The sequence below is a fragment of the Nelumbo nucifera genome, chromosome 8 (genome assembly GCF_055504915.1).
Source record: "Nelumbo nucifera cultivar China Antique chromosome 8, China Antique-T2T, whole genome shotgun sequence".
Taxonomy (NCBI): domain Eukaryota; kingdom Viridiplantae; phylum Streptophyta; class Magnoliopsida; order Proteales; family Nelumbonaceae; genus Nelumbo; species Nelumbo nucifera.
Genome location: NC_142656.1, coordinates 48,102,083 through 48,115,508, shown reverse-complemented (window position 1 = coordinate 48,115,508; position 13,426 = coordinate 48,102,083). Strand labels below are relative to the sequence as shown.

Sequence of the window (13,426 nt, the reverse complement as noted above, 5' to 3'; positions counted from 1 at the left end):
TTATCTGTTGAATCAATAGGGGTAACATTACCACTAGCATGGAGTACCATAGAGTACCATATATTGTTATAAATCTACATAAGAAACATTTGTAGTCAAACTTTAGTTTTATATGTAAAGAAAGCACACATGGAAGCAAGAATGAAGAAAATGTCTATAAAAACTTAAAGAGAGAAAATGATTTTATAGTTGAAAAATCAAGTCAAGAACATCAACATGAACTAGTTGGAAGATCATTTTCAAAGCATATATATACATGTATACACTCAAACATTGATATCCATTGAGTAGAATACTTTTTAAACTTTCCATGCATCGGCAGCTTAAAATCATCTAAAAGGCTAAATTTTGGTCAAAGAATTAATTCTTCTCAAGATCCCAAAAGGGCTAACTTTTAGTTATAAGAATGTTAGGCCTGAGTATCCATAAAGAAAATGTTTGGCCTAAGAAGGCCTTGATATATATATGTATGTATGTATGTATGTATATAGCTAGGCAGTTACATTAGAAAATGTGTTTTTGTTATATGCTAATTATCATGACTTTGATTTGTTTAATGGATATTAATCTAAATATAATAAAGTGGCAAATAGGAACCAAAGAAAAATAAAAGGAAATATGGTGAAGCATATCTCCTAATTTATTTGAAAAAAAGTATTAAGATGCTCACTTTTCTTTTCTTTTTTTTGTTTTTGGGTAAAACTAGATTAAAGACGTTCACTTAAAACACATAGAAACAAATGTTTTAGCAACATTAGTTCTTAAAAGCAATTAAATAAAATAAATTATGGAGAAGTACGGATAGACCCAATGCAGAAATTTGATTCCCACTGTACACCTATAAGCATTCTATATGTCAAAAAACCACACCTTATGTGGCATCAATTCCGAGCTGGCACCTACCCAAATGTATTTTGAGCCTACAAATTTTGACCTTAGGCTGAATCGTTATTCTTTCAATTGCAGGTATGAGTGTATAGAATATGGGTTTTTGACCTTTTGAATGCTTATAATTCTGTAGTGAAAATTAGAAATCTTCTTGGACTTGTTCCTACTTCTTCGAATAAAATTATGGAGAAGTACGGAATTGACATTTACCCCAAATTTAGTTTGGATATACAAATTCTGACACTGGGATTATTGATCATTCTCCCATAAAACTATCCATAGAATCTAATATTTATATCACTTTACAGTACTTCACCTCTTTTGATAGTTTTCCTTATTATAATGTTAAGAATTTTCCAAAAAGCTGTTATTTCAGCTTTCCTTTTTGCTTTTGTCACTCATTGGTTTTCCATTCTTGTCTAAACTAGCTAAAAGACCTATTGATTAGTCTTCCTTTTACAATTGGCTAGATCCTCTTTATTAAAACCAAACAACTGTCCTGTCAAAGTAATCATTACCAAACATAGTTTATCTAATTCCGGATCTGCAGCACCTTTTTCTTCTGCACTTGCATTTATTCTTAGTTTCATTGACAGGATGAATAAGTGCAAGAAAAAGTCAAGTAGATCTGGGACTCGGTTAATCCAATCATATAGTTAAGTTTTTTAGGCTGCGTTTGGAATCCGTGTAAAATGAAAGAGTGTATGAACTAATGAGGTTTTACATTGATTTAATCAATGTAAAATTATACTTCATCCAAACACACAAAAAACTGAATCGAAATATAATTTTATATTAATAATAATTACAATACCCTTTTTCAAATGCATACAAAACTGAATCGATATAAAATTTACATCAGTTATTCATTTACATCACATCCAAATGCAGACTTAACAACAAATAATAACATAATGTTTCATCGCTATTTCCCAAAGCTAAGATTGAATTACTCTCCATTGAAAATAAGCTGTGGGCCGACGACTGTAAGTAATAATCATGAGTTATTTCTACTTTACAGTAGAAGTAACAGCAAAAGAAGACTCACCTGAATATTGACAAGTGAAAATGGCAGCAGTATTAATTTTTTCCAAAATTATTAGCTGGCTGGTCACCGCTTAGTGCTTACTAAAGTGGAAGATGATGAAGAACAGCAAAATCAGTTCTGGCATCATTCAGTGGGTTAAATACTTAAATGTCTGTTGGGTCGAATGTTTTTTGACCATATCATCAATTTTTTTATACTATTTATTTAATGGGTTTGGAGTTGGACCAATCCATCCTAGCCTCCGGATGATGGATTGAATGGTTCAATCGCATCCGATTCAAGGACGGTTTAAAAACACTGGTTTGTTTTGAGGGTTGGGTGTTGGGAGTAGAAAACCACAACAAATAATTGTTGGACTGTGGAATCAATAAGCATTCAATCATTCTAATACACATGATCAAAATTGCAATAAAATTTTGATCTGTTGTTAATTAAATTAATAAATCCCAACACTACTATCCATAGCCATTTATTCTCATTTGTTTTTAGAGCTTCTACATTCCAATCGTAAGATATGTTTCTTATAAAAGTAGAAAACAAAACATAAAAATAGATAGAGTCTAGCTAGCTAGTTCTATATAGGGGATCAATAAACGAGAAGCATGAACAGTGATAAGAAATTCACAACTCAAAACAACCCACGTTGAAAGCCAAAAGCACCAAAAGCATAACTGGGATGGGCTATAGAAGAACTCCCAATGGTTTTGGCTATAAAGGGATTGACCATTCTGACTGAGTTAACAGCCAAGAATGTAGCTGTAGCTTGCGAGGAAGCTTCAACAGATAACTCATTGACTCGCTTGGAAACGTTCTTCTTGAGCTCTTCCATGGAAACCCTTAACTGTTCAAGCTCGTGCAAGTTCAGATCATCGATGGGTGCTTCCCACCAGACTTGACCCTGGTTCACTTTCTTCGATTTTTGGAGCGCCTCCCCTCGCTTTTTCTGGGCTTCCAACTGATTCAAGACTTGGGTGTATTGCCTGTTGAGCTCTCGCACATGGGCACTGTGACGAGCATCCACCAACGCCGGAGTACCGTCGTCCGGTTGCACTGGTTCTAGGGTGAGAAACCGATCTATCACAGATTCAACACAAGAATGGCCAAAGGAGAACGCCTTCCCGGCCGGAGAGAAAACAACAATGGCGACCTCTGCACCACAGAGGATGCAAAGCTCGCTTGCCTTCTTGAAAAGCCCATTTCTACGCTTTGAGAATGTAACCTGTCGATAGTCTTCACGAACGATCCTCTTGATCTCAATTTTCTGACGACCCATGCTCGTCTTCTTCACCATGACTGAAGCCTGAAGGAACTTGCAAGGAAGAAGAGATAAAAAATGGGTAGGAGTGATCGATGATAGAGTTGCAGAGAGTCAAACGCCAATATATAAAAAGAGTTGTCCGGTTGATTCCTTAAGACTAGCTAGCAGCTTCTATCAAAGCTGTCAAGATTCATTGCTCTTAATTGTTTCCACATATAAGCTTTTATGCCATTTTTGGAAGTTGACAAGATCTTATCGTCTAATCTAGTCTCCCTAGTTGGCATTCTTAAATTTTCTGAATCTAATAATTGACCTTTTCTGCCCATATTGCCCCTAACACAAGTCTCAAATTTCGTATCTTACATGATTGATTCATGATATAAATTAAATTACAAAAATGTAATTTCATTAATTTGCCATTTAGATAGCCCAAATCAAACAAATCAAGCTTACTCTTTCCTGGTTAACGAAACCGTTTATTTCCTTCAATATTTAAAATATTTTTGGCAAGAAAATATAACCATATCTAATATGCCCACATCAAAAGAAAGAGTTCACACCTCTGTAGTCAGCCAGAGCAGAGAGTAAAGATTATTCGGACCGATCAAACCGGTTTTTGAAATTCTCGATTCTTAAAAATACATTTTGTTAATTAGTATGTATTTTAATATATCATATATTAACGTAAGTTGGCATTGAAAGATAAAATAAAATCGTTATTTGCTATTCTTTTATAATAGAATCGTAACTTAAATAATGAATAATAATGTTTCTTGGTTGGCATATTCTAATTGAGCTATTAATGGGTCGAATTTGGTGTAGCACAAGGTGACCCTGATCCGGAACTAACAAGAAAATTGTGTAGACCAGTCTTGAACCAGGGTCTATAGCATTAGGGTTTGAACCTAAGGATGCGTTTAGTTGTAATGCAAACACAAATATGTATGGTACATATTTACCCATTTTTCGGTTTATGAATGTAAACATGCTTCATATTTTAAATCGTTTTTGCATTCATCTTGTTTAGTTGAAATCGGTGCAAAAGTGTGGGCCCATCATTAAATGCTCCAACTATCTTATGCTCCAATGCTTTAACTTTGGTCAAAAAGTTAATTATCAAAAGAACACAAAATTGTATCTAAAAATTAGGTACAATAATGCTCTCTTTTCAGAGTACAAAAGTGCTAGAAAATACAATTTTACTCTGATAATCACTACTTTTTTACGTTTCAAACAAACGCTCGCAAAACCCCGGTTCACGTTTGTATCACAAACAAATGGAGCCTAATTAAGGCTCAGTTTGGAAGCAGTACAAATGCAAATATGTACAGAGTAAATACTTACAACATAATACAAAATATAAGGTTTTGCACTCTACAGATTTGCATTAGTACTCCTTCCAAACTTAGCCTAAGGCTGCTTTTGGAAACAATGCAAATGGATTGAAAATCCTGATTAAGGGTAAATTTGCACTCTGGTTTACTTTTGCTTGTATTTGGCAACATTACATTTATGTATTGACAAATGACAGACCAATGCATATTTACATTGATAATAAGATGTAAAAGTACATCAATAAAAAGAAGTAAATTTCTATTCAAGAGGACTTTTGATAAAAAAAAAAAACATATGCTTTATTTGAATTTATGTTTGCATCCATTACAGCTAAAAATCTGTTTGGTACGAAGGTAAATTTGTCGATGAAAAACTAACCCAATTATGCAATTTATATGAACCATTTTACACTCTATATATTTGCGTCCACACTTATTTGCATTGTTTCCAAATGCAACCTAACCAATTATTAATAGGATTAATCAAGTCTGACCCTATAAGACCATATTATATTTGACATGCATAATAATTTATAATATAATAATTTTGGGAAAATGTATGCTGCCGGAAATGGCCAATTAAAGGACCTCCCCCATACCATTGGATTATAAGTTTTTATAGTATGATGTTTTTGATATTATATTGGAAAATTTTATATACTCTAATTAAATGCTAAACCTGTTAATATATGTTAACAAAAGAAGCACTCTTTACCCTTTTAGTATAATGAAAATTACAAGATACAAATAAGCAACGTAAATTAAAAATGCAATTTAAAACAAAATATATTAATTTAAAGATTAATTAATATCCAAATCAAATTGTTCAAATACAATATTTAGTTGACATATAGAAAATATAAGGACTTCAAAAAACATCAATTTATTGAATAATATAACACATCTTCCAATGCAATTCCACTTAGCATAATTGCTGAACCTGTAAATCAAAAACATATAAATTGTTAGAGTATGCAAAGTAAATGAGATAACAATATAAAATGTATAAAAACAAGACATTCAAGAAGGAATCATAATTTAGCATTCTCATATCAATAAATGAATTATGGAACTAATAAATTAACCAAATCAAATTGAAACCTCTATGGCATGACAGAGTTAATGTAATCAGATTGGAGCACCCCACACTAGGATGATTGGTTTGGATTTAATAGATAAAAATGTAAAATATTCAGCTGAAAGGCTGTACCACAAGAAAGGTGATGGAAACAAATTAGATGAATGACTCTATTTAACCAACCAGAGGACTCTATTTACAAGCCATTGTAATTAAACTTCTCTGTTTAGCATGGATTTAACCAACCTAAAGCAAATAAATGACATTAACCTTATTCTTTGTTTGGTAAAAATATTAACCTTATTCATATGGTATAAATAAGTAATTTCTAAAATCCTTAGATTGTGAAAGCAAGCAACTACTTTCGAAACACCTAAAGTAAAATAAAATCCTACAAAACAAAGAAAGTAAAATAATCATTATAAATATTACTGCCTTGATTTCCATGAGGATGATGGCTTGAAGTTGATGAGTTCCAATGCCTATTTGGTGAGATACCTGGAGTAGCAGCAGCATTTGGATCCTATTAAGTTAGAGAAAATTTGATTAGTTTAGTAACATTCTATATATCACTTTAAAATTTTGGATATAAATATATGATACCTCTCTATTTGTGAATTGGTTTACAAGACTCATGATATCACTATGTTCATTAGGAAATCGTCTCTGAAATATAGATATAAAACCATTCATCAAACCCTCAAAGTTTTGAACTTTTTCCCGCAAAACTTGATCGTGTTGATCATGTTGTTGAGAGGATGAAGCCCCACTACCATTAAAAGTTAAAATCTTTCCCATACAACAAACATGTCCTTTCTTGTCTGGTCCTTTAACATGAGAAAGCGCATCATTCTTCCAAGAAGATCCTTGCTGCAATGTTTGTGAACTCTGTCTAGTGCTTTCATCATCTAAGCACTTTTTCAAATTTTCCTGAATTTTATGCACAAGTGGAGCATTAATAGTTTAGTAATGAATTGTTGTATTGATTTTCATTTTCAAATTTTGTTTTGAAAAGTGAATATTTCACTAATGATCAAAAAGATAAAACAGAGACTATTGAGTCAAAGGTTTCCATCATAGCCGATTACAACAATCACCATATAAATATAAGCTTATTACACAATAAAATCATCAACCCACAACTTACAAAATGATTAAAATCAAAACCCCAAAAGAGACTATTAATAGGGCCCATTTCAGCAAGGTTCTTTCCATCTTGGCACACAATTTTCAATAGTAATGATTGGTGTATGAACACTCAATCATTTCTCTCCTTCCATAAACACCAACATATTACTAGAGGGAGCATTTCCAAAGCACCTTTCCTAAATCGGGTGGGAGGGGGTAACCCAACTCATTCCAAACAATTTTTGAGCATAGAACCCTAAGCTATAATAGAACCTGCAATTTACTAGGGTATGACAACATAAATTGATAATGACCATACCTTTCCTTCTCAGCACATCAACGATAAGGACTTTAGATTGAATTCAAATTCCTAAAGCTCTGCTTTGACATAATTGAATTCAAATAAGACTTTAGATTGAGGATGGTTGATGGAATAGCTAAGAGTAAACTCTAATTATCCCCGGAACTAAGAAAACTGATAATAGCCTCATTCAGTTTTGCTTAGTGGGAGCCTTGTGCACTAGGCTGTTCTTGTTTGCTAAATCTTTGTTTTAGTTCGATTTGTTTGCATTCACGGGTAGAGCTGGAACTCTAACTAACAAATAGCATTGTTAATTGTCAAAATGAGTAAAAACCAATGATAAGAAGTTTGAAAAGGAGCCAAGCAATGTTTGATGTGAACTTGGGTATTTTTTGTCATCAAGGAATTAATGATGATGCTGCATAAAAGGAATAAAATTTGAAGGAAATAAGAAAAGAGGATTTTAATTGTGTAAGAAATGTTTAAAAGGGAAAAACATCCGGAGCTATTGGGCTAAAGCTACAAAAAGAAGCTTATTGTAACAGCCATTCAAGTGGCTGAAGCACCTCCATGTCCAGCCCTCCAAGTTTTCATTAAACGATGTTTTTCATTAAAGGGGAGGGATAGCTTCCCTGGATCATAAAGGTATTCCAAAAGTTGAAGACTTGTCCAAACCACAAAAATCTTCACCACTCTGCATGGACCATTCCCAGTTTACTGAAAAGAATAACTAACAAAATACCAATATGAGTGAGATTCCAATTCCCAAGTGACAACATTCTCATGGCCATGGTGTTATACACATCAAAGATGAATAAACATGCCAGGCAAGTCTCCAATTAATATTGTTATTCTGAAATTTATGACAGGCGGATCACATCCTATAGGAAGCAAAGAAGAACAATATGGTTTTGCTTTAGAGCCATGAACAGAAGAAAGAAGCTCTTTACCTTATTGATCTTGACAAGATTTTTCAGACCTTTGATGAGCTAATTCAAAGAGCTTCTGAGTTGGTTTCTGGAGATACCCAGAATCAGAAAAATGTGGATTTGGCTGTTCCAATTACTAAAATTGAGAGAGATACCATTGCTAGTATTACTGAGGAGAGCTTGGCCAAGAAAAAGCAGGATGAAGGGACAGAATTAAAAAAGGAATCAGATGTGGCCAAGGGTTTAGTCCGTAGCTATTCCTCGAAGGCTGTCCAGCCTGGCCTCGCTTTAGGTCAGATACGATTTTCACCAGTATGCTGGCTCCCAAGCAGATCCTCCATCAATTCAACTGGTGAATCTTCACCAGGAAACAGTGTCTAATATCATGGGCTATACTCTAAATATTATTTTTTTTGAAATAGACTGCAATCTATAATCCACAATTAGGAGTGGATCTGAAGAAAGCTATTCCTATGCCATTTGAGCTTGGCTCACAAAAAGCTCAATTCGGTTTGGTCCAAATTAAGCTTCAAGCCAGACTTAAGCCCAATATAGGCTCAATTGCCAATCAAGCCAAGCTCAAATATTATGAAGCTTGCGAGCCTAATCCGTGCTCATAAGTCATCTATACACCAGAAGAGCTTGATTTTATATTATATATATATATGTGTGTGTGTTTGTGTGTGTGTGTATGTATATATGTATGTATGTATGTATTTTGTGAATTGAATTGAAATATATGCATTCAAAGGATTTCAACAGATTGTTGTTGAACTGTGGATTTCAAACAGGTTATTGTTAGTTTTTAGTAGTTTTTAGTTGAACAGGTTGTTTTTTGTATATTTTATGATTTTAAATGTTAAATAAGCTAGAAAGCTATTCTTGTTAATTTGATGAGAACAAGCAATTTTGATGTGTTTTTGTGGTTTTTAAATGTTAAACATGTAGGGCAAGTATTGAGTTTGAGCTTGAATTCGATCTCAAGCAGGCTTGGTTCACAGTCAAGCTCAAGCAAAGTCGAGCTCGAATATATGAGTTTTTGAGTCGAGCTGAACTCGAGCTATATTTCTAGATCAAGTCAAACACGAGCCTGAACTCAAGCCTTATGCTTTTCTCCAGAGCCAAACTCCAATGGTCTAATATTCATGAGCTTGGCTCGATTCATATCCAACCCTAGCCACAGTAGTTAAACAATGTTATGAAATAGAATAGAAAATGTCCAATGCAGTAGGAGAAACAAACACTAAGCTAGATACAATTACTTACATAGAAAGTTATCTCAACTTTCAGGAGATTTCAATATTCCTCCTGAAGTTTCTATCTAGGCTCCATTACATTGAGGCATTCAGGCAACATTTTAATATGATCCTCTCAGTTGATCATATTGGAGTTTGGTTGATGTTGGAAGATGGAATTCTGAGAAAACACTTCATCCATTATGGATTTATCAAGAATTTATCTGTAAACTTTTGCAGACGAATTCCGAAACCTGGTTACTGAACACATACGCCTTTGAGACAGCGAAGGCATATGTGTATGGATTATTTTGTTTTAAAAAATTTACACATATGCCTTTGCTGAATACATATCCACATATCCACATTAAATTGATTATAAATATACACAAAGCAGATTCTGCTCTAACTAAAATCTGCTTTGAAAAATTAAAATGCTTGAAGAGGGAAATGGCTTTCTAATTCGCCCAGCATTCTTTTTCTTCTGATGAATTCTGATCAGTTAGCTCAGCATGAATCTGCAGAAATTAACTTAGCAATATTTTTAATACTGCTAGTAAAATATAATAACGGACAATGAATAATATCAGGGTCTTCCGGTCCTGAGCCAAATGCATAGGAACAAGTTTTTCCTAGCATTCTATTCACAAGTTTCTACCAAGTATCCAATTTAAACAGTATCTCCAGATGCCTTTTCTTTTTCTACTGCCTGCATATTGATGGTTTTCTTACTATTGCTAACAGATGCCATATGTAGAATAAGGTGATTGATTTAGGACAAAGTGGGCCTCACCTTTATTTCTAATTAAAATAATGATAACAGAGGAGGGAGTGTTTAATGATAAGCTGTTCACGGTTTCAGTTCTAGAGTTTCAGTTCTGGTTCTGTTTCAAACATATCTTTTTCAACTGTTATCAAAAGCTCCTTAATGATAAGCTGTTCAGGGTCTAATATTAGCAAACCATGCGATTCTCTTATAAGAATTTACTGCAATCACTCTGTTTTAGAGAGAGGAAGAGAGAAGTTTTTTGTACCTATGAAATTGGAAAGTGTTTTTCCCTCATCACCAATTGGTCGGCCTCTTTCATCTAGTTAAACAACAACCTTGTCCTCAACTGGCATATCCCACACCTCTAACATACGTTGGGGACCTCGAGGCTTATATTGAGCTGAAAACATGAAAGATGTGAAAATTGTATATGGGTTATAATAACTCAATAAACAAACTAAGGATTTTTATGTCAAATTAGCGTATGCAAAATTATTAAATACCTTTAGTTGGCTGCTTTTTTGAGTATGCATCCACTGGTGCACTACCCTGGGTAGTTTGGCCCTCATTGTTGGGCTCAGCCTGGGTAGTTTGCCCCTCATTATTGGACTCACCCCCTTGTGGCTGAGCTTCATCTCTTCCATGGGAACTCAATGAAACAATGTTCAGTCCCTTGCGTTTCCCCATATTAACCTGTAAGGTGTAATTGAGAAGGATAACTTATGATTAGTGTTTGTTTGATTTGAAATAAAAGATAGGTAAACTTATACAGATCAAGAACACAAAATCAAAATATATAATGAAAGCTCTAGAAAATAAATCTGAACTCACGGTCTTATAATGCAAATCACACTTGTCCCTAATAAAACCTGATTTAATGAATATAAAATCTGAATCCCCTAATACAATCTGAATCCCCATTAAGAGTTTCAGAACCTATTGAAGAGGCATGCTTATTATAACTAAGTTGTTAAACAAGATAATCTGAACAAGGAAATCGCATGGTATGAAGAGTAACATGTTTCCTATGTGTATTAATAAATGTCATAAAGAACAATCTGATGCAAACTGATGGGTCTAGAAGAGCTAGCTGAAATCAGAAAGGACATGGCATTAATTGAGGCAGTGAGAAATAATCAAAGGACATATTGTTCAATAGAAAATGACATTTGCTAGAGTGAAATGGAAAAATAGGCTTTGTTTTTCCAATCTATAGTTGGGATACGGATCTATAGAGTTAAATTGAGTAATTGCTTGAGTATTATATGCCATCTTTTAGAAAAAAAGGTTCAAATATCTTTATAGGTTATCTCTGAATCCCAGTTAACCTCCCCTCCCTGAAAGTAAAAGTTAGTATCTTTCCAATTACCAATGAATATTATCTTCCAATTGTTTAATTACAAACTTTGTTCTGAGATAAGTCACTTGTACTGAAATACTGTATAATCAATATTTTGTTTCATCAGGTTATCAAATATTCTTCACCAACTTCTGCTGGAGCAGAGTGCATTGATGCTGATTAATTTAGGAACCATGATGTGGCATAAATTCCAGTGGCTTTACCAAGGGCTGTCAATGGATTGGATAGTAATTAGGATATTATCTGCTTAGCAAGATATGGGCCTTTACATCTGTTTTATGAATTGGATCAAAGCTGGATCCACTCTGATTGAAATGATAGAGTTCAGAACTTACAAAACTTCAATAAGACTTGTCAATACATAATTATTAGTACAGTTGGTTCAAGTGTTGTGTTTTTAACCAAGGAGTAAGTTAGGATTTGTTTGGAAGTCCTTTTTAGTTGATTTTATTAAGAATTACAATATTTAAATCCTATTTAAAATCTGATTAGTCAAATTCAAATCAAATATTGATGCAGGAGCAACCAAAAGAAGCTATAACTGCTATGTATTGAATCATATTACATAAGTATCCAAGGAATGCTACACTGGTGCACCAAATCATAATTATGGTGGTCACGGGAAAATGCAAAAAGTTTCCTTAAGAATCTTCTAGGTTCCTTAGTTAGCAAGAAATAGTTATAATCATTAATTGTGAAGGTTTCCATGGAAAACTTCTAGGGTCCTTGGGAGAAGGAGAGGGGATTTTGGCTCTCTATACCCAAGGGGAAGGGCTTGTAAAGCATGGCTTGTTTGAGTGAATTTCAATTTACCCATAGGGCTTATTTACATGGCTTTGTATAGCGAATTTCAATTTATGTTTAATTGCATTTGAGCTCTGCACATATCCCTCTGTTGTCTAACTTTGGTCTTTACACAACCATAGATTTAGGTTGAGTTGTCTCTTAGTACTTGTATTTTTCCTTCTTTTTTTCTCCTTGTGTCATCTTAGTGCCATTGTGTTTCCCATCACCTATTGTAGTACTCAAATCACCATTGTCAGAGATGGATCAGTCAGATTGTTCAGACTGGGAACCAGTAGCCAAAATGGTTCTTAGAAATATTTGACTTGGCCAAATTTCCCAAATACATGCCAGTAGGTGTTATACATATATTGCTTTAAGCTTATTTTGGTGCAAAATAGCTTTAAAAGATAATCTAGAACCATTTACTATTTTTCTTTGTACATTTGTGGTCTTTTTATGGTTTTGAGGGAATTGAGCAGTTGACCAGACAATCTAACTGTTCAACCTGTGACCCAGTGGCTGAAACAGTTATGCCCAATCTGAGTTTGGAAAATGGTATCACTTGGACTTTAAATGGTCATCCAATTAAGCAGATTATATATATAGACAGGAGCTTTTAGGGATCAAGATCCTACATTGAAGAGTCCAACTGAGAAAAGCTATGGGACATTGATCATGTGATGACAACCACATGCTCTTAGTATATTCTTCTTGAGAAGATGAAAGAATATGATCTATTTTCAGGAAAAAGAACGCTACAATTACTTATTAAACACTAACTGATCACAGGATCTTTGAATTGGACATTGCTAGGACCCATTAACTGATGTATCTTCACATCCTTCACATGAGTTGCATGTTGAGATATTGTCTTAAGAATAGAAATTAGAGCTTTGACTCCTAGATTCAAGTTTATCCTCAACCTACCCTTATTTCCTGCATTATCTCCTGAACATGCTTTGATGTACCACTGTTATCAAGCAAAGGAACTAAAGCCCTTATCCCAATGAGTGAGGCAGATAATAACATTCAAGAGCCATTCATTGATAATGAAAACATAGATGCATACCCCTGCACATCAAGGCGAGAGGAGATAGGTCCCTTGGGTTGAGTGAGCTTACTAGAATTAGGAACAAGATTTAGAAATGAAAAGCTAAGGCCGACAAGAGATAGCTAAGATGGAGTTACAAACCAAACCCGACACATGCAACTCCATAAACTCAAAGTTTAAAAGCCAATCACCTAAGAAAGAAGATAACAGAAATGAACTGTCAATATTTACTTGGGTTAAAATTTTCTTTTTATTGGATGT

At 34.0% G+C, this 13,426-nt stretch overlaps 1 protein-coding gene and 1 long non-coding RNA gene across 2 annotated transcripts; both read right to left on the bottom strand.

Moving 5' to 3' along the window:
* Positions 1-2,564: 2,564 nt before the first annotated feature.
* On the bottom strand, positions 2,565-3,227 carry LOC104611768 (agamous-like MADS-box protein AGL61). Its single transcript, XM_010278965.1, has one exon. The coding sequence runs from the start codon at positions 3,225-3,227 to the stop codon at positions 2,565-2,567; it is 663 nt and encodes a 220-aa protein (XP_010277267.1).
* A 2,813-nt stretch (positions 3,228-6,040) lies between these two features.
* Positions 6,041-8,251, bottom strand: LOC148789983 (uncharacterized). The gene is made up of 3 exons (XR_016079369.1): positions 7,986-8,251; positions 6,210-6,536; positions 6,041-6,129 (listed from the first exon to the last, which is right to left on the bottom strand). It is a non-coding gene; the product is annotated as an uncharacterized LOC148789983 (long non-coding RNA).
* Between the last annotated feature and the right edge of the window lie 5,175 nt (positions 8,252-13,426).